Source organism: Monodelphis domestica, chromosome 4 (genome assembly GCF_027887165.1).
Source record: "Monodelphis domestica isolate mMonDom1 chromosome 4, mMonDom1.pri, whole genome shotgun sequence".
NCBI lineage: Eukaryota > Metazoa > Chordata > Mammalia > Didelphimorphia > Didelphidae > Monodelphis > Monodelphis domestica.
The window spans coordinates 382497358-382518350 of record NC_077230.1 but is presented as its reverse complement, the minus strand read 5'-3'; the positions used below and the strand labels follow the sequence as shown (position 1 = coordinate 382518350).

The window sequence follows — 20993 nt, the reverse complement described above, 5'->3', positions numbered from 1 at the left end:
AGTACTAGCACTATGGACCTTAAACTGTTTGGGGACCCTCGTGTGGGTGGGATCTGTGGACATAGTGAAAATGTTGAGTGCCTTTATTTGTTTTCGAAGCTTCTCCCATTGTATTAAAGTCCTCTCTTAGGAAGTCCAGCTCTTAGTTTGACCCTTTCCTTTGTAACTGTAATAATTGACAGCTCCCTGATACCCCTGAGGCTGGCTGCAGACCTCTTGGCAGCCTTCTTGCAGTTTATGTATGCATGCTCCTGAACCAAGTTCTCCAGAGGGTATAAAAGACCCCCAAGTTCTGTCCCTCTTTGAAGCTGTCATCTAGTATGGCGGCACTCCCAGGAGTTTAGTTACCAGAGCTGCCAGAATGGGTTTATGGCACACGGCTCTGTGAGGAGGCCTAAATTCTAGCTCTAAACTCCTTTCCTTAATTAAAGAATGGGTTTTCTGACTATTTTAATAGTAATTATTTTTCCCAGTTAACAATGGGGAATAGTGTATATCAATAGCAGTTAATTGTAATGATACTAGTAATGAGATGTATTTTTTCTAGGTATTAACTCTTGATCTGAATGCTATTATTTTAATTTTTGGTTAAGCTATTACTTGTTCTGTATAGTGAACATAAGGCTTTTCTGATTAAGTTTATGGGTTCTGGAGAATAAGAAACTTAATTTGAGTTTGGTAAACAGCAGATCTGACATATCCTTTTGTGTGATCAAAAGGGGATGTGTCAATTGTATTTTTGAAATCTACAAGTTAGCCAAGTGCCAGACTGACCTCATCTCTAAACTGAACAATAGACCTCAAAGTTCTTAATGATCCCAGTGTAGATAAGATTAATAGCCATCAAGTCCTTTTTGTCTTAAGAAGTTTCTCCCATTGTATCACCTCTCTGAAGTCCCACCTGGCTGGAAACATGCTTTTATTTATTTATTTATTTATTTATTTATTTAAATAACCCTTACCTTCTGTCTTGGAGTCAATACTGTGCATTGGCTCCAAGGCAGAAGAGTGGCAAGGGCTAGGCAATGGGGGTCAAGTGACTTGCCCAGGGTCACACAGCTAGGAAGTGGCTGAGGCCGGATTTGAACCTAGGACCTCCCATCTCTAGGCCTGGTTCTCAATCCACTGAGCTACCCAGCTGCCCCCGAAAAACATGCTTTTATATCCATCAGCCCCTTCCTGTTAATCAAGCTCTGAGCTCATTATTTCCTTTTGCTAATTAGAACTAATCCATTTTATTTCCCCCTCCTCTGTTCTCCCAAAGGTATATAAGATCAATCCCAAGTTCTATCACTCTTTGGAGACTCCTCTTTGGGGGTGCATTCTCGCAGAGACACTGTTCTCAGAGTCCCTGGGCCTTGACTCGATGTGGTTTTTAAGTGCTTCACTCTGTGTGGCAGCTGAATATTAAAAATTTGTCTTTTACCTGATAAAAAATGTGGTTTTAGTGGTTCTGTGTTTTTCCACGTTGACAATATAAATGTGGGAATTAATTGAACTAGGTGGTATAGGGGACAGAGAGCTGAGGCAGGAATCAGGAAGATTCATCTTCATAAGTTCAAATCTGACCTCACACATTTCTTAGCTATGTAACCCTGGGCAAGTCACTTAGCCCTAGTTTCCTCCTCTGTAAAATGATCTGGAAAAGAAAATGGCAAACCACTCTAGTATATCTTTGCCAAGAAAACCCCAAATGGGGTCAGGAAGAGTTGACCAGGACTGAAAAATGAGTGAATGACAAAACAAATTAGAAAACACATATAAGAAATAAAGAATGAAAGAGGACAAAGACCTGTATAGTATCTATAAACTTCATACTGTCATGAATACTTTCTTATAAAAAGGAATTGGTAGGCATCAGGAATGGTGAATGCTGAATAAACACACACACACTGATCATAGAGGAAATGGCCCATTACTGCTATAGGAATTGCTGCTAAATCACTTTTTTGTTTTTTTTTTTAAACCCTTACCTTCTATCTTAGAATCAATGCTATGTATTGTTTCCAAGGCAGAAAAGCAGTTAAATGACTTGTCCAGGATCACACAGGTGGGAAGGGTCTGAGGCCATAATTGAACACAGAACCTCCCATCTCTAGGTCTGGTTCTCCATCCACTGAACCACCTTCCCCCTTCAAGCCTGCCTTCCTTCCTTCCTTCCTTCCTTCCTTCCTTCCTTCCTTCCTTCCTTCCTTCCTTCCTTCCTTCCTTCCTTCCTTCCTTCTTCCCTTCTTCCCTCTCTCTCTCTCTCTCTCCCAAATTTAAACCATTTCCTTTCATCCAAGAATCAATACTGTGTATTGGTTCCAAGGCAGAAGAGCAGTAAGGACTAGGTCAGTGATGGGCAATCTTTTGAACTTGGTGTGTCAAAATTCGCCAAAAAACCAAGCATAATTCAGGTGGTATGTCACTTTGAGGAAAAAAACCCATAATTTCATGATGCTTATAGTTTAAATAAGAAAAATGTATAATTGTAATATATAACTATTAATAAACCAAAAACTAATTATTTAACTTACCTGCTTAGTGACTACTTTGTTGATTTGTCAGTTGGTTTCTTTTATTGGTCTTGATATTATTTAACGTGTATGGGTTGCCATGAACTAAAATAAGTGAGGGGGAGGGGGAATTCTTTAACTAACCTGCCTATTAGTGACTTTTTTGTTGCTGAATTACATTGTCTAAATCTTCAATTGAAGGTTGGTATTTTGTACACTTCAAGCCCAAGCAAGCGCTACTAACTTCATCTGTCAGTCTGTTTCTTTTGTTGGTTTTAATATTATTTAATCTTGAGAATAAGGTCTCACAAAAGTACATTGAGGAAAAAATTGTGAGTAAAGCCATTGCTATATTTTTCAGGGTGCCAAAAGTGTCTGGTAATGGGTTCTAGGCCCTCCTCCATTGCACGTGGGCTGGAGCCCAGCCCAGTCTTCCACTGGCCTGGCCCCACCCCAGCCCTCAGAGAGCAGCAGCTGTCACCCACTAGCCTACCTGTCCACACATGCTCTTTCTGAGCATGTTCCTCCTCCCTGCCCCTGTGGGAGTCCCACGGGCCCCAGCCAGCTACTTGGCATGCAATGTTGGCTGCTTGGCCCCTCCCCCCTCTCCCTCGGCCAGTGACCAGCCGGTAGAGCAGCCCTTCCTCCTAGGCCGGGCCAGGGCATGGCCACGGCCATGGCTGTGAGTGATGCTCCTAGACCTTGAGGCACACTGAGCCCGCATGTTGCCACGCGTCACTGAAAATGGTTACGTGTGTCAGTGCTGACATGTGTGTCATAGGTTCACCATCACAGGGCTAGGCAATGGGGGCTAAGTGACTTGTTCAGGGTCACCCAGCTAGGAAGTGTCTGAGACTATGTTTAAACACAGGACCTTCTGTCTCTAGTCCTGGCTCTCAATCCACTGAGCCACTCAGCTGCCCCTAAATTGCTTTGTTAAATCAACTTGTTTGAGTAAAAATCATTATCAGTGCAAAGTTAGAAGAAATAAGAAAAATAAGAAAAAAAGATGCTATACAATGGAAATAAGTCCATTCTGGTCTGTTCATGGTACTTGGTATACAGTTGGCACACTTAGAGCTTGTTGATTGATATTCTGGCAAATGATTGATAGGAAAAGATAGAAGGTTGATGGAAGAAAGAATATAGACAGACCATATGATTTCATAAATATATTTAACATGTAAATCAAATGCCATAAAAGAGATTAAAAAAGCCTCAAGAGCATTGTAGGCAGCAACCACTTGACTGACTTGCCAAGAAGAGAGAAAGGTCAGCCAAGGGCAAGATTGAATGACACTATAAACTTCTTTGTAAAATCTTACAGGGAAGAACTGGGGAAGATTATGAGAAGTTTCACCTCATAAAACTAAGAAAAGCCATAGTGGATAAAACCAGTTTAAAGAATGCTTGGCTAGAGATCCAAAGAAGTCATCATTCCAAAGACACTGAAGGCTCAAAATGGAAGGATGAGAATACAGAAGAGTAAGCAGTGGAAGGAGTAGGTTTTTTTAGAGTCAAAAGACCTGGGTTCAAATCCTGCCTCTGACGTCATCTGTGGGACCCAAAAGTCATTTAACTGCTCTGGGCCTTAGTTTCCTTATTTGTTCAATGAGGAGGTTGGACTAGGAAGTCCTTTCCAGCTTTAAATCTTTGGTGAGGACAGGAGGATATGAAAAAAAAGTTTTGTGTTGTTAAAAACCTTATCTTCAATCAGTATTCTGTATTTTTACATGGTCAAAGCTCATTAATGGCTAGGAAGTGGAGGTTAAGCAAATCTGAACCCAGGACCTCCCATTTCCAGGCCTGCTCTCTAACCACTGAGCAACTTAACTGCTCACCCCTGCAAAAATATTTATAACAAACTTTTCCCCCCAAAGCAGGCAGAACCACTCTATCTAACATTATAGTCTCAGATGTCCTTACAGAGGAAAAAGAAATGATGCAAATGAGAACAAAAAATGGGAAAAACATCAGAATTAGACCAACTAATGGTATGTACATGAAACCTTTGATGAAGCAGCTGGGTAGAACAGAAGATATAGAGTACTGGGTCTGGAGTCAGGAAAACTTCAGTTTAAGTCTGTCCTGAAATTGCTCAGGAGTGGGGAGGGAGAGAACATGAATGATGTAATCATGGAAAATATTTAAAAATAATAAAATTAAAATATATATTTATATAAATAAAATAAAAAAATCTGGCCCAAGATGCTTACTAGTTAGGTGACAAATACACAAACAAACAAACAAAAAAAAGAAAAACCCCTCTGCCTCAGTTTTCTTAACTATAAAGTGGGGAAAATAATAACATGTGCCTTCTAGGGTTGTTGTAGGCATCAAATGAGATAATTCCAGTAAAGTGCCTGATACGTGTGCTACTCCCTTCCTCCTCTTATCAGAAGGAGAAGATACCAAAGGTATCTTTTATTATATTAGATTTAAATATTAGATTAAATATTAGATTTTATTATAACAACAACAAAAAAAGCTTAATGAGAAGATATCAGCAACGATCAGCTTCTATGCTTATTTTCCCATCTGTGTAAAATTTTTATGAAATTCATCACCCTCACACATGTGAAGCACATTCTCCATGAGGGGACTGTTTGGAAACAGGCAGGCTTTCAGCCATAGCATTCCACATGACATCTTTACCATTGCACAATTGATTGAAAGATGTTCCCGCCTTCTTTGGTGATGATACAAAATCACATTTGATTCAATTGAGCAAAGCACCCAAAGCCTCTCTTCCAACAAGAAATCTCCTTTTCACGTATCAAAATTATTCAGGATTTCTGTGACCAAGGAATAAAATAGGGAGCCAGAGATACCTCCTTGAAGGGGTTTGCCACTGACATAGAGGAGATTTAGCATAGAACCCAGGTGGAAGAACTCCTCATTAATGAATACTGCCAGCTGTTTCTCTCTGGGATTCTTTGGAGCTGGTTTCATCAAGCCCTGGAAGAGAGTCATCATCACTCAAAGAGTTTGGCCTTACCATCTACACAGGAAAAACCAAGTGGATACAGATTAAATAACAACATGTAGTTAATATTATGTTAGATAGACAGTATAACTGGAAAATGAGTTTGGCCCCGAATTAAACAAGATGTAAGTAAACTGGATTGGTTTCAAGAAATTATTAACCTAGGGGGTAGCTACCTGGTTCAGGGGATTGAAAGTCAGGTCTGGAAACAGGAGGTCCTGGTGTTGTGGGGTTCAGAGTGTGAACCCCTGGGGTCTGGGAAGGATACCTTTTGCAAGAATGCAAGACACCGAAATTTGGCTTAAAAATAAAGAAAAATTTATTAATTTGGAAAGTAATGTTGAATCTGATCAGGAGGCAGCATAGGTGGAAGCCTGCCTCCTAGGTGGAACAGCATGGGTGGAAGAGTTGCTCCTCAGGAGGACAGAAAGATAGCATGAGTGGAGCAACCTGGAGGGTTGCTCCCAGAATGCCTCAATTCTGGGGTTCTTATCTTCTTTTAACACAGTGAAGCTGGGACCCTGGGGCAAATGGTGGAGAGGAGATTTGCCAGAAGGCTTGGGGGTAGTTCTCAAGATTTGGAGGACTGAAGGATGAAGATGAGGTGTGTCCTTTGTCTACTTCAAATCAATGGGGCAAAGGAGGATAATCCTTTCAGGGTCAGATGTTTTCGGTTGGGAGTCTGAGGGTGTAAGGGAGCAAAGGAATTTCCCTGATAATAGTTTGCCTGAGTTTCTAGGGGTACAATGCCCATGCCACTGGGTTCAAATGTGACTTCCACCACTTCCTAGCTGGGTGATCCTGGGCAAGTCACTTAACCCCCACTGCCTAGCCCTTACCACCTTTCAGACTTAGAACCAACACACAGCATTGGTTCTAAGACAGATAGATGGTAAGGGTTTAAAAAAGAAAAAGAAATTGCAAAGCTCCTTAAATGCCTCTAAACTTTTCCTAGGAATAAAGGCCAGGCCCACCTTTTTTAATACCAGTATTCTTCTTCTACTGCTCTCTGGCTATGAGTCACAGAATATGATAGTAGCTGAAGAACTAATCAGTTAATTAGTCTATATACACAGGATAAACAGAAAGCCAGGAGTTGCAGTTGGGGAGAGAGAGAGCATGACAGTAAGAGTGCCTGCTGGCTTGAGGAGATACATCAGGCCTGGCTGGGGTAGTAGAAGTGTCAGAGGAGATAATTAAGGGAACACACGAAGAGATGCTCTAAAGGTAAAATCAACAGGCCTTCAACAACCCATTGGCTATGGGGGATGTGAGAGTGATGAGCCAAGGATGACACCTATCATGAGCCTTCAGGTTGGGGATAATAGTGGCATTCTCCACAGTACTGCTAGCTGTCCTTTGGCCTTCAGTGTTTGTTGTTTTTTAAATTCTTACCTACGATCTTAGAATCAATACTGGGTTTTGGTTCTAAGGCAAAAGAGTGGTAAGGGCTAGGCAATGGGGGTTAAGTGGCCTGTCCAGGGTCACCCAGCTAGTAATGACTGAGGCCACATTTGAACTCGGGGTCTCCCCTCTCCATGCCTGGTTCACAAACCACAAAGCACTCTAGCTGTCCTGTTTAATAAACAATTATTGCTTGATTTTTCAGCTTATCAATGTCCTGCCCAAGGTACCTTTGAGTTTTGTGGGACCATCCCTAGCCCCAACGGGTCTCTGATCTCAATCGATCAATATGGGCTTAACAAAGATTTATACTGTGCTAGGCACCATACTGGGCTACTTCTCCTTCCTCTGAGGACACAATTTACTTTTTTTTTTACCCCCTGCAGGGCTTTGGGTTCAATTCATTTCAGTCCAAATCCCAAAAGCATCTAAGTGTCTACTTTGTGCCTGGTACCGCGCTGAGGAGTTTCCTAATCGACTGGGAAGGACTCTGCATGTACACCATTAAGTAACGATTAACTGCATTGAAAGCTGGGTCAAGAACGGGTAATTTGCTAAGCCTGTATTGCTTGAGAACGCAAGCTTGCAGATAGCTAGAGGAAGGGTGGCGGGAGAGGAAAGTGACCTTTGCAGGCTTCCGTAGAGAGCCCTGTACGAGGTGGAGGGAGGGATGCGCCTCCGCGGGACCCGCCCCCAGCCTCGTGGCCGGGAAGACTCGAGAAAATAAGAGGCGTGCAGCTACTTTTATTTATTTATTTAAGTGAAACAGCGGAGGTGCGTAGCAGAAGGGCTCAGTCACGCGGCGCTCACTCAACTGCTGACGCTCCGTAGACGAAATAAACCCTATCCAATCCCTCCTCGCTTTACACGTCCGGGATAGTTACGCCGTTCTCTTACGGATCGGCGGAAGGGACCTTCCACTAAGAGCGAAGGCGCAAGCGAGTATAGGAATATAGTTAGACACCTATCAAAAAAAAAAAAAGTCTAGTTGAAACCTAGGAAAGAGGAAAGGGGCGGGGCTCCCGACGTCCGCCTTTCCCATTGGCCGCGAGCCCCCCTCTCTACTGGCTCCCCCGCGCGCCGTCGAGCTGGCCCGGAAGCGCCGCCTAGAAAAGCGTGCCAGCCGGGCAGGCCCGGAAGTGAGGGGGTGGGGAGAGGGCGGTCCTTCGGCGCGCGCGTTCCGGAGCTCGGGTTTCCTTTCCCCAGTCCCGCCTTCCGTCGGCGTCGGCGTCGACAGTGGCGGCGCGGTGCAGTGTGGGATAGGGAGCGATCGCCGTGCGAGGCAGTAAGATGGACGCGGGATTCTTCCGCGTAAGTCGGGGGGCCGGGATTGGGTCGGGCCGCAGCCGGCCGAGCTGGGAAGGCTGGCGGACCCGGTCCGGATGGCCTCGGGCCAGGATTCAAGGGGTGGGCGAGACTAGGTGGCAGGAACCGAGCGAAGTGGAGGCGGGCCTGCGGCTCCCCGCCAGCCGCGCCAGTCCGGGCCGCCCCTGCGCACTACCCCGCTCGCCCTCCCCGGCTCGGCCCCGGCGCGGCCCGGGCAGCGGGGGTGGGGGGGGAAGATGGCGACGGGGGCGCGCGCCCCGGCCCTTCCTCCCTCTTCAGCTGGGCGCGGGAACCGGCGCGGAAGCAGGCCGCGGGCTCCGGGGCGGCGGCGTGCACGGGGGTCGGAGACTCTCGACGTGTGCCCCTGGTGAGGGATCGAGCCGGGGAGGAGCACTTGGGCGACGCCCCCTCCCGCCAGAGCTAGTGGACCTCGGTCTCTCGGTGGGGCCCGGCGTGCCTGCGGCTCCCCCGGGCCACGCTAGGGGTGTCGCCGGCGGTAGCTTCCGCCTTCTCGGCCCTCCTCGGCCTTCTCTGACGGCGGCGACCCTGCCGATCTGGGATTCCTCTCCGAGGGCGGGCGGGCGGGGGCTCTTAAGGCTGCTCTATAGATAGGGCCCCAGCTTGCAGCCGCCGCCACGCAGCCCCTTCCCGGGCGGCGCAGGGAGGGGGAGGAGACGGAGACAGGAAGGTACCGGAAAGCGGCAGCGGCAAACTTTAGAAGCGGCAAAGAGGGCTTCGGAGCAAGTTCATCGGAGTGTCGAGTTCCAGGGAGAGGGGTCAGGGACGGGCCAGCTAGCGGAGCTCGGGAAAGTTTCCCGACGGCTCCGAGGGATCCCGGAGGGCCTGGCCTGCCGAGAGAGGCTTATCACCATTTTACAGACCGGGGAAACTTGGCTCTGAGGCGTTATAACTTGCCCAAGGTCACATGCAAGTGGCGTCGCCCCGCCTTGAACCCGGGTCTTTGGATTTCAAGTGCATCAGTGTTCTTTCCCTGCGGTTGAGGGCGCCGCGCCGGGCCTGGAAGAACCGAGTTCAAATGTGGCCTCAGACACTTACAAACTGTGTGACTTGGGCAACTCACTTCACAAACAACTCTGCTTCAGTTTCCTCAACTGAAAAATGGGAGCGATAAGCATAGCACCTTCCACAGGGGTTGTGAGGTTCAAATAATTGTTAAAAAGGGGCGCGGGTTGAGTAGCTATATAAATTCTTACTCCCCACCCTTACCTCCATACGACACTACGATTAATATCCTGGAATTATATATCTTCTAATTTCGAGTGTTCCGTAAAGGAAAAAAAAGGAAAGATGAGAAGTCGAAAATGAACTGTGTTTATATGCTGGTTTTATTAAATTTATCTGCACCTTGTCCTAGCTTAAACGGTTCAGACTTCAGGGTTTATGTAAGTCTAGGAGGTTCTTTCTAGCACTCTATAGAATGTTTAGGTGGACTTTTTCCTTTTAGAATTAACTTAAAATGATATACAAAATAAATTGCATTAAACATTAATCCAAGACACTAGATTTGGATGATTTCTCACATAATTGATGCATCTTTATATTTCAGAGTTAGTAAATAAAATATAGTGATTGAAAAATTAAGTGGCTTTGTGTTCTAGTCCTCTTATAGGAAAGGTATCACAGAAAATATTCATCAGTGATTCCAAGTTAATGGTTTGAGAGTAAGCAACCACAACAAAAAAAAAATGAACGTTTAGTTTTGATTTATGAAGGAAAGTCCAACAGAAAAAAAGGCAAAATGTTTAATGCTGAAGTTTAAAATGCTATTCGTTTCAGGTATTGGTGACAACCAGGAAAAGATGTAGTAACCTATTATACTATTCCCCAACTACAAAAGATAGCTCTGCATGTCAATATTAAATAATTTAAGGCATTTGAAGCACTTTGTCAACTTTGTACCTGTTACATGTATCACAATATTAACTTGACATCTGAATATTTTTACTAAATTTATATCTTTTTTTCTTTGTTTTCAATATAGCAAAGTCTTCTGAATCACTATTCAGAACTGCATGTTAGGACTATTGCTGGCTTGGATTTTTTTTTTTGTTCTAAGGAAATAAGCTTGCTGCCAATAAAAAGGAAATTTATATGGAAAATGAAATCCACATAGCTATTAGTGTAGGGGGGCAGTCAGGAGTTGGACATTTGATCTATAAACTTCACATTCTTAACCTCTTAACCCTAAGTGAACTAAATTTGAATGTTTAAAACTAATGGAACTTGATGAACTGGAAAGGCTATTTTTGTGACATCTGTCTCAGCTGAGGAATACATTTATTTAGTTTTTCTATATGATTAGTTGAAAGTGACACTATTAGTTATGCCAAACTTTTCAATCCAAAATTTGGAATGGTAGTATCTGATCTTTTTATGTTATGTAGTTTTACTTAATGTTTATTTAAGTTATGGTTTTTAAAAATCATAATAAACTTTTCCTTATTAAAGAGTGAAAGAGTAAAAGTAATAAGCAGTAGTTTTTAGTTCTGGGTTTAAAGATTACTCTTTGTACTTCCATTGGAATGTTCTGTGTTTTATAGTTTGCCAATGCTGCCCCACACTCATTTGGAAAGCATAGTAATGGAGTCTTCAGAAGAGAGTGAAACCATGCAGGGGGCACATTGTGTACCTGTAAATAGTGTAGTTCTTTTTATGCACTGACCCTTTGAGTATAAAGGCTTAAGTCAAGCATTAATTGTTAGGGGTGGGAATGTCATTTTTGAATTCTAGTTAAGTATGTTCTTTTCTCACAGGGAACAAGTGCAGAACAGGACAATCGTTTCAGCAATAAACAGAAGAAGCTACTGAAGCAGTTGAAGTTTGCAGAATGTCTAGAAAAAAAGGTAGGCATATTGATTAATGCCTTGACCAGTAGTTTGGGAATCCTTTTGAAGAAAGGAGTATGAAATGACTACTAAGGAAAGAATGCATATAGGATCATTTGCCTACTTCTTTGATGCAACTATAGTATGGATATATTCAAACGTGTGTATGATTTATCTGTACACACACATACACAAGCTTTACATATAAACCATAATAATAGTTCATATTTACATCATACCTTAAAATCATCATAAGATCTCTATTAAGTGGATAGTTTGTATCATCATTTTGCAGGTGAAGAAAATCAGTCCAAAGCTATTAAAATGCTGGTGCCAAGACTAATAGGAACATGGAATTCCTTGTGGGAAGAACCTTAGATATTATCTACTCCTGAGGATTTTAACCTTTTGTGTCATAGACACCCTTGGCAGGCTGGAAAAAGCCTGTGGACCCCCTTCTTTGAATCGTGTTTTTAATTCTTGAAAAAAATTCCAAATTTTAATTAATTATAAAATATTCTTCCCCATCCAAGTTCACAGACACTCCTTCCTCTGCCTACAATCTGTCCAAGGACTCCAGATTAAGAATCCCTGGTCTAGTCAATCCTCATTTTGTAGATAAGAAAATTGGGGATGAAAGAGATAAGTAAATTTACTTAAAGTCACACATTCCCTGTAGGTAACATGATTCAAATCCATCTAGTCCACTTTTTCACAATTCTGTCACCTCGTTTTTCACAATTCTGTCACCTCGTTTCTTATAAACAGCATCATATTTTCCCAAGAATCATACTAAACCACAGTGTGACCCTTGTGTATGAAGAGTCTTCATGAATGGTCAGCTTAATAGTTGTTTGCTTTCCCCAACAGGTAGACATGAGCAAAGTAAATTTGGAGGTGATAAAGCCTTGGATTACAAAACGAGTAACAGAAATTCTTGGATTTGAGGATGATGTAGTAATTGAATTCATATTCAACCAGCTGGAAGTGAAGGTAATGATAATAGAAGTGGCTTTTGTTTCTGAATGTGTAAAATTTTGTGAAATCTATGGAAACTGTGAATTTCTCTATGGAATACAAATACAATTAGGGCTTTGTTACAATGTTTTTTGTGAAAAAGAAATTCACTTTATAAACAGCTATTAAGGCTGGAAGTTTAGTGAAGGTGCATAGTTTTGAAAAATACACAGGTGAAAAAAAATCAAACTTACTGTTTGTAATTTTGCTGTTACATGTTAAGTTACTTTGACAGCAATTTTCTAATGATGATGTGATTTATGATTTAAAAGGCCTGAACCAAAATGGAAGTTATTCCTTGCGTCTGAAGTATAGCACCATCACCTTATTAGGTCACAGCAGAGTGAGTGTCCCAATGTCGCTCTGACCCAACTCCCTTGATGATGCAGTGTGTGCTGGAGGTGAGTTGTGTAAAGTGGCCGAACAACAAAAAACAAAGCACAGAGGAAAGAGCAATTGGGTAAAGCTTTACACTGCTCTTTGAGGTTATTCTAATGTAGCCGGAGTTTGATGTGAAGCATGAGGGGCAATTCTGCATTGGTTGGATGCTGTTTTTAATTGAGAAAAGTTGAGAGCCACCTTAGCTCTGTAGGTATAGCTGCATGTCAGCTAGGCCTTGATAGATTAAATCCAGGTTTATGTTTTTGTTGTTAACAGTTAAGTTTAACTTCAGACTGAAATAAATTGGCAGCATTGTTAGGGACTCCCCTTCTCCCCCAACAGTGCAATTGTTCCTCCATATATATCCAAGCTAATCTGAGATGGTGATTTATTTTTTCTTTAATAGTTAAGATAGTTTGCCACTGCAACCCAAGGGACAGTAAGATGTACCATATGTTCTATTGGCAAACATATTCTCATGTGAATGTACTTTAAAATAATTCTTTTTCCAAAGAGTTCACCCTTGTGCTTTGACAGAACAGTTGGCATTCAACTGATGAGGTATTTGTTTTTATAATAATTCAAAAGTTGTTTTGTTATAAATATTTAATTTATAAAAGTACTTCCTCTTAGAAGTTTATACACTTTACTTAGGGAAAAACCCAAGAACTTGGGAATACATTGTATTTTTTTTTTAAGTAGTTGATTAGAAATAGATTTTATTTGACAAAAATGCTTTGCTGATTTTTATACTAGTGCATTAAAGCCTAAAATACCTGGGGTAATTCCCTTTATACTGAGCATGAGATTAACGTTTAGAACTTTAAAAAAAAACACTTTCCTTTTTTTGTGGTTGTGTACTCATTATTGCTTGTTCGTCTTTTGCAATTTAGATAAATGATATAACATTAAACTCAAGGTGGTTGAGTTGCAGTAGGGAGTCGGAAGCAAGCCAAGGGAACATCTTTCTCTACAGGGGACTTGGCGATTCCAAACCCCCCCCCAAGGTTCCAAGAAGAAACTGAAGACACCTGGGATCTGTACTTGCTTTGTGCTATTGAGCTGTGCTTGTTATATGGACCTTGTTGCTTGACCAACATATTGAGCATTTAAGAGCCCTCTTGACCTCTTAGCCCTTTGTGGAAAGTACAGAATGGGATGTAGACATTGTTACAATAGATTTTTCTTGTATAGTAGAAGTTAGTCTTTCAGTCTAGTTTTGGAGAGAGAATAAGAAAATGCATGCATAAATATTTATTAGCTTTCATAAGAGAACATAAGGTACTTTCCAGAAAGCCACATATAAGTTAGAAAAGTATACTGTTCTGTACATTTTCCAGATTGCATTAAAGCAAATTTTCCAAGCAAAGGAAATATTTTCTCTAGGAATTATGAATTTGTAGCAGTTGGTTGTTGATGCTGGTTGTGTTAATAAATTCAAGGCCCAAGAACAGCTATACATTCCAAAAAAAATCCACAAAGGATTAACAGGCTGCTCTGAAGTTTTTGGTAAAGAGCAAGGGAGAAATTGGTAATGTGTGCTAGAGTTTATAATGCTGACATCAATAGGGGAAATTTTAAAAAATAGTTTTGAGTGTATGTGTATCTTAGCCCCAATGGTAGACTTGTTTTTAAACTAATTTTAGTGAATTTTAGGACTTTTTTCCGAGTAACCTGTTTTTCTTCCTGTCGTATCTCTTTCCAGAATCCAGATTCCAAAATGATGCAGATTAACCTGACTGGATTCTTGAATGGAAAAAATGCTAGAGAATTTATGGGAGAGCTGTGGCCTCTGTTGTTAAGTGCACAAGAAAACATCGCTGGGATCCCTTCAGCTTTCTTGGAACTGAAGAAGGAGGAAATAAAACAAAGACAGGTGACTGTTTTGAATTTTTGTAGCGTTCTTGACCAGTCATGTTGGGATCAGGAGACATTGTCTCTGATATTTGAACATTGTTTTGGTCAGTAGTAATTTCCAACTCGTTTAAATTTGTCCGACCCTCACATGATAAGTCATACTAGTAGTATCCCTTGTTTGAGAAACTACATAATTAAAAACCTCCTATGAGGTCAGTCACACTGTTAAATGTTATTTTGTTCATCACAATAGTATATATGCATATTAAAAATATTGCTGTTTTTGTGTGAGAATGGTTCGGTTTACAGAAGGTATATTTTTTTACTGTGTCTTTTGATGGAAGAACTCCCACATTTGGGTCCTTTGTTTTTCCCAGTGTATGATGTGAACATATAGTTAAGTCTTCTTAGACTCCAGTGATTTGGTAGTAGTACTAGATAGAGTACATGCTTCAGGTGTATAGCTTAACTGTATTTTAAGAACACATCAATTAACAATATCTCATGCTGTTCTTGAGGAAGTGGTGATAGGAATAGTCAATAGTGTAATTAAATGGTATTAGGGCCTAGTTGGCTGACCAGGCCCAAAGAGTCATTAATGGTCAATGCCAACTCAGGGCGTTTTGTAATAGTGTTCCTTTAGGACCTATGTGGTATAATATGGTTGTTGTAGTAGGTATGCTTCCAGTGACTTCATTTGTGAGAGTCTTCAATAAAGCCATGAGTGATCTGCTTATTAAAATTTACCACTGATATAAACTATAAGATGATATAACAACATTGGGTGGCAGTATCCAGAAAGATCTTAAATGTTTCTTTAATTAAATGAAATTAAAATTTTAAAAATCAACTTAAAAACATGGGGATGAGGGGGTGGGGAGATTGGAAATGAGGTTAAATAATTCATCTGAACACCTGGAAATCTTAGTAAACTCAGTATGACTCAAATCACATAATGGATCTGGAGTAGAACTAAGAACAATGAGTAGATGCTACAGAGAAAGTAGGTTGAAGCTTGATGTAAGAAAAAAAAAACTATAACAATTAGAATTATGCCAAAGTGGAATAGGCTTGCTCAAGAGATAGCTAGAGCTAGTTTCCCTTCACAAAAAATCTCTAAGCAGGAGGATGACCTTTCCTTGACTGTATTGTAGGGGCAGTTAGGTAGCTTAGTAGGTAGGGCACAGATCTTGAACTTAGAAGAATTGTCCAAGGTTATAGTCCAGTTTCAGATGCAGTTTACTAGCTGTGTGATCCTGGGTAAGTCTCGACTTCCCACAGGGTAGTTGTGAGGCTCCAGTGAATTAAATGTGAAACACTTTGCAAACCTTCTAATGCTATCTAATACTAGCCATTAGTAGAGGGGAGGAGGGATCCTTGTTTAGGTAATGATAACAGGAGCATAGAGATTGCTTATAGTAAGATGGAGGAAAAGGGACTGAGAGAAGGTGAGTGACTGGCCCTACCTCAGCCACTTGGCTTCTTTGTGACCTTGGAAAATCACTTAAACTCATTTTCCTCACCTATGACATGAGCAAGTTGGACTAAGATGTTCCTCTAAGGTCTCTTCCAGCTCTAAATAAATGATTCTATGATTTTGGCTCGATTTCTTTATTCGTTGGAGGTAAGAGTAAAGAATTCCTTCCTAGGCTTATTCTGTGGAAAGTGACTTGTAAAAACAAAAAAGTACTAAATATTAATTATCTTTCTAGACTTCATAGATTTGTTAGGAAGATCAAATTAGGTGTTGGATTTTAAATCATTTTTAAAATGGGAAAATGCTATGTAAATCTGCAATGTTCTAGAAGACCCCCAGGTTCCCTATAGGTCCTGGTCTCCTAGGTCTAGAGATGGAAGGACCTTACAGGTCATCTCATTCTCAACTCTTTTCTATTTTATAGGACTACACAAGGTCAAGTAACTTATCCAGGCTCACAATCAAATCTGAGTCTTCCTGTTTGCCAAGTTCAGTGCTATATCCCCATAAAATTCCTGAATCAAAAAATGATCATGAATCTTGGAACTGAATGGCACTGTAGAGTCCATGTAGCCCAGTGTGTTCATTAATGATCACATAAACATTCTTGTTGGCTAAACCGGCTTGAATAGAATGGCAATTCTCTTAACTCATTTTAAAAATGAAGGGGTAGTCTGGATATTCATTTGTTTAGCAAGCATCCCCAAGCCCATTGTAAACATGTAGGATGACACAAATATGGTAATTCAAATGCTAAATTTCTTCAGGTTTATAAAGTGCCTTTCTCACACCAACTGAAAAATGAGAGGAGGTTTGAAATTAAAGGAAGATTCATTGTTTTACAAAGAGTAATAGTAAAGCAATCATATTTGCTTCTCAAGAAAATAAGTGGCTTAAAAATTATGTGCTTGTTAATCTTAAATTTTCAAACTGATTGCAACTGACTTTGGAAATCTAAACTGATTATTTAAAGATTGAACAAGAAAAACTGGCATCGATGAAAAAACAAGATGAAGATAAAGATAAGAGGGACAAAGAAGAAAAGGAGAGTAGCAGAGAAAAAAGGGAGCGATCTCGAAGCCCAAGAAGGTATAATGAACAAATACGTGTGTTTTAGGGCCCTTTTGGCTCTATAAAGAGGTTGGATAACAAATTCTTTGTTATAAGTAATGTCTAGTAATTTGGTTTGTTTATATTAGTTTTTTTACAACCCATACCTTCTTTCTTAGAATCCACATTCTGTATTGGTTCCAAGCAGAAGAGCAGTATAGGCTAGGCAATGGGGGATTAAGTGATTTGCCCAGTGTCACCCAGCTAGAAAGTATCTTGAGGTCATATTTGAACCCAGAACCTCCTGGCTCTTAGTCCACAGAGCCACCTAGCTGCCGCCTGTCTATGGTTTTCTAATAAGATATTATAGCTGTTTTTATTATTCTGTCCTAAAGAATCACACTTCATCTTTTTGATCCACAAAACTCATTTGTTTTAGAGATAAAATAACTCCCAGATAATCAAATCAAGACTTAAAAAAAATATTTCTTTTTAAGTTAATCTTTATTTTAAAATGCTTTTCCTTGTTTCCATGATTCGTTTTCTTTTCCTCCTCTCTTCCCTACCGTCTCCCAGAGCCAACAAGCAATTCCACTGGATTGTACAAATGTTATCACTTGATGCCTATTTCCATATTATTCATTTTTGCTATAGAGCAATAAAAGTCAAGGTTCTAAAAAATGTTCCTTCTTCATGTTTCGTAATTTAAAAAAACCAAAATATTCCAATTCATTCTCTGCTTCCACCCTCCCCCATTTTGCCTTCTCTTTGGGAATTTATTCCCATTAGTTTTAGAATTATTTTCTAAACATGTTGGACATCTCTTGTCACAGGTTTTTGTATTGGAATTACAACTTTAGATAATCATTTATTTTGCCTTCCAAATGGGATTCTTGGTAGGGTCACATTTTATTCCAGGCGTCTGCTTCTACATATTTATAAAGAAAGGTGAGAATTTGAGTAGACTTATTTGTTCTGAAAAGGTTTTCTTTACCTCCTTTCCCCTTGTGTAATTCATAAACTAGAAAAGATGCTAAGTACCTAATCCTTTTCCCTTAAGTACTTAACAGTGAAATTGAAACCTATTTATAGGTGAAAGGAAAGCTTCACTATAAGCAATGCTTCTTCAAATTTAAAGGTACAAGTCATCCTTCCTAATGACTTTACTGTTACTTCACAAGTAAGTTGTTGGTTTTCCTTCAGAGCAAATAGAAAAAGCCTTCCTAATGAATGTTATCTTTAGAAACGGGACTTTCTGTAATTGAGCTAATTTGTTATTTGACTTCACTTTGGTGATTTTGATTTTAATCATAGGACTCAAGTTGCATTTGTTAGTCAATAAGCCAGACACTGTCCTAAGCTCTGAGGATACAAAAAAGGCAAAGCCAGTTGCTGCCCTCACAGAGGTTACAGGCTAACAAGGGAAGGTGGCTCTTGTTTGTAGGGGTTTGAGTCCATGTGATGCCTAAAATTTTGTTTGTTGGTAGGTATGAGTCTGGATTTGTGTTTAAACTTCACATTTCCTCCAAGATGCTGTTCTTCAGTGTTTTCTTTATATAGGCTTTCTATCTCCCGAAATGATGAGGAAGTAAATAAAAGCTTGATTCTTTTTGTCTTTTAAGACTATGACCTGGGGTCAGCTGGGTGGCTCAGTGAATTGAGAGCCAGGCCTAGAGACAGGAGATGCTAGGTTCAAATCTGGTCTTAAACACTTCCTATCTGTGTGACCCTGGGCCAGTCACTTAACCCCCATTTCCTAGCTCTTATCACTCTTCTGCATTGGAACCAATACACAGTATTGATTCTAAGGCAGAAGGTAAAGGTTTAAAAAAACCCAAAAAACTAGTGACTTAAATTATTTGTATTCCACTGTTACTGAAACGTTCAATAATTGATGAAACTTTTTAGGTTTCTCGCATACTTTATCTGGTGAGGAAGAAATAGAATGTCTCTCTGGTTTCCATGTGATCCTTCATAATTATGAACAGTTAATGTACTCATATTAAAATAATATGTCCATAATATGACAATAAAAGTCCTTCACTCCCATATTGGACAAAAACCTGAAATGAAAACTGCTTTTATCCTAGACGCAAGTCCAGATCGCCTTCCCCTAGAAGACGAGCCTCCCCTGTCAGGCGTGAGAGAAAGCGAAGTCATTCTCGATCTCCCCGTCACAGAACTAAGAGCCGAAGCCCCTCCCCTGTTCCAGAAAAGAAAGAAGAGATCCCAGAACTTCCAGAACCTTCAGTGAAGGTCAAGGAACCTTCCATACAAGAGGCAACCTCTACAAGGCAAGTACTCAAGAAATCTTTAGTTCGATATTTTATGAAGTTCCATTGTAATTAATAATTTTAAAATCATTTTCAGGATTGTGTACCTATCAGTCACATAGTATCATTGGAAGTGATTGATATATTTTAGAGCTAGGAATGGAGTTCCATAATTTATACAAATACTTTCTTGAAGGACTACTGCATCATCATTTTACATAATTTATTATCTCAATGGGGGGAAAAAGTGAACCTTTTTGTTTCCATATAGTGACATTCTGAAAGTTCCCAAACCTGAACCTATGCCAGAACCGAAGGAACCTTCACCAGAAAAAAATTCAAAAAAGGAAAAAGAAAAGGAGAAAAACCGCCCCCGATCTCGATCACGCTCCAAATCGAGGTCACGAACACGTTCTAGATCCCCTTCTCATACTCGACCTAGACGGCGGCATAGAACACGGTCAAGGTGAGTTAAAACTTGAGATCCATCTGTTAAATTTCCAGATTATAATATAAAAAACTAAGATCATAGTAAGTTATGTCCTCCTTAGAGGTTGAAAACTATCCCAACAAGGGAGGTGAGGCCAGATTTGAACCTAGGACTTCTTGTCTCTAGGCCTGGCTCTCAATCCGTTGAGCCACCCATGCATGCCCCATGAAGTTTAATTTTAAAGTGCTACTTGCTATATAATCTACATCTAGATTTATATAGTTAATTGTCTGAGGTTGTTGGGGGCTTTGTAAACTTTAAAAACTGTGACAATGAGCTGATAACATTCTGTTAATGATAGGTCGTATTCACCTAGAAGACGACCAAGTCCAAGAAGGCGGCCGTCTCCTCGAAGAAGAACCCCACCAAGACGAATGCCTCCTCCACCAAGGCATAGAAGAAGCCGATCTCCTGTGAGACGGTGAGCCATTTTATGTTGAGAATTTCAGAATGTTTGAGGGGCACCAAGCAATTTGTTCAGTTTACAAGATAATTCAAAGTACTGGCCATTTAGCTCATAAAGCTATTCCATTCCATCATATACTTGATATGAGCACTGAACTGTGTCCACTAATGTAGAGGAGAGGAATGTCTCAAGCAAATTGTAAACTGCTGGTCTTCAAAGGACATGGTGGGCTAGGTCATCAAGTAGGCATCTGAATTTTCATGAATTGACCAATTTTTCTGAGCTGCCTCTTCCACTGTTTGGAGAGACCTGAGTAAATAACCTCAATGAAATCTGTCATCTTGGGCAATTACTTATGACCATAATTCTCTTGTTTCTGATAAGTAGCTGTTTACAAGACTGACTGGATATTTTAAAGGGAAAAGAAATAAGATTAATGATAATGGATTGATTGACCTTTCCTTGAGTTGACTTTTACTTGAATTACCATTTATAAGAAAGAAAATTTAGATTTCTTAATTTCAGCAAAAAAAGACTAGAAATAATTGCTTCAGCTCTGCAAGGTTGCATATGAGTGACCCCCACTGTTCTACCAGTGAGGCAGCAGGCTTTTGTGGGCAAAATTCTAGGATTGGTTGAACTTAGTTATAACCTGCTTCTTATACTTATTGGTGACCAGGAACAACCCCATTACTTCTTTGGCCTTCAGTTTTCACATCGGTAAAGTAGGGACTAAGAAGACTGGTAGTCCTTCACTGGTGGGATTGGAATCTCAAATGAGGATGTATATAAACCTCTTTGCAAGCTAAAGCCTGTGAATTGAGCTGTTACAGTTTAATTGCTTGTTTAAAGGACATCTGTGCCAGATGAGCCTGAAGGCTAAAATGATGGCTGTTTCTTTAGTGTTAGTTTTTTATTGCTAAAGATGATTTAGAACCCAAACACAAACCACCCTGAGCATTTAATCATTTTAATTCCTGCT

The 20993-nt window shown here is 40.5% G+C and overlaps 1 protein-coding gene across 33 annotated transcripts in view; it reads left to right on the top strand.

Annotated features, from left to right (window-relative positions):
* The first annotated feature begins 7991 nt into the window (after positions 1 to 7991).
* SRRM1 (serine and arginine repetitive matrix 1) overlaps positions 7992 to 20993 on the top strand; it is a 38293-nt gene continuing 25291 nt past the window's right edge. For 24 of the 33 annotated variants that reach the window (XM_056795547.1, XM_007491315.3, XM_056795541.1 and 21 more), the window contains exons 1-8: positions 8035 to 8199; positions 10989 to 11078; positions 11931 to 12053; positions 14164 to 14334; positions 16766 to 16881; positions 18933 to 19136; positions 19387 to 19581; positions 19907 to 20026. In XM_056795547.1, coding sequence (XP_056651525.1) covers positions 8179 to 8199; positions 10989 to 11078; positions 11931 to 12053; positions 14164 to 14334; positions 16766 to 16881; positions 18933 to 19136; positions 19387 to 19581; positions 19907 to 20026 — 1040 coding nt within the window. In that variant the 5' untranslated portion in view covers positions 8035 to 8178. Of the gene's footprint in view, positions 8200 to 8431; positions 8582 to 10988; positions 11079 to 11930; positions 12054 to 12349; positions 12479 to 14163; positions 14335 to 16765; positions 16882 to 18932; positions 19137 to 19386; positions 19582 to 19906; positions 20027 to 20993 lie in introns of those variants that run through there. The other 9 variants (XM_056795535.1, XM_056795552.1, XM_056795536.1 and 6 more) reach the window with 4 other exon arrangements.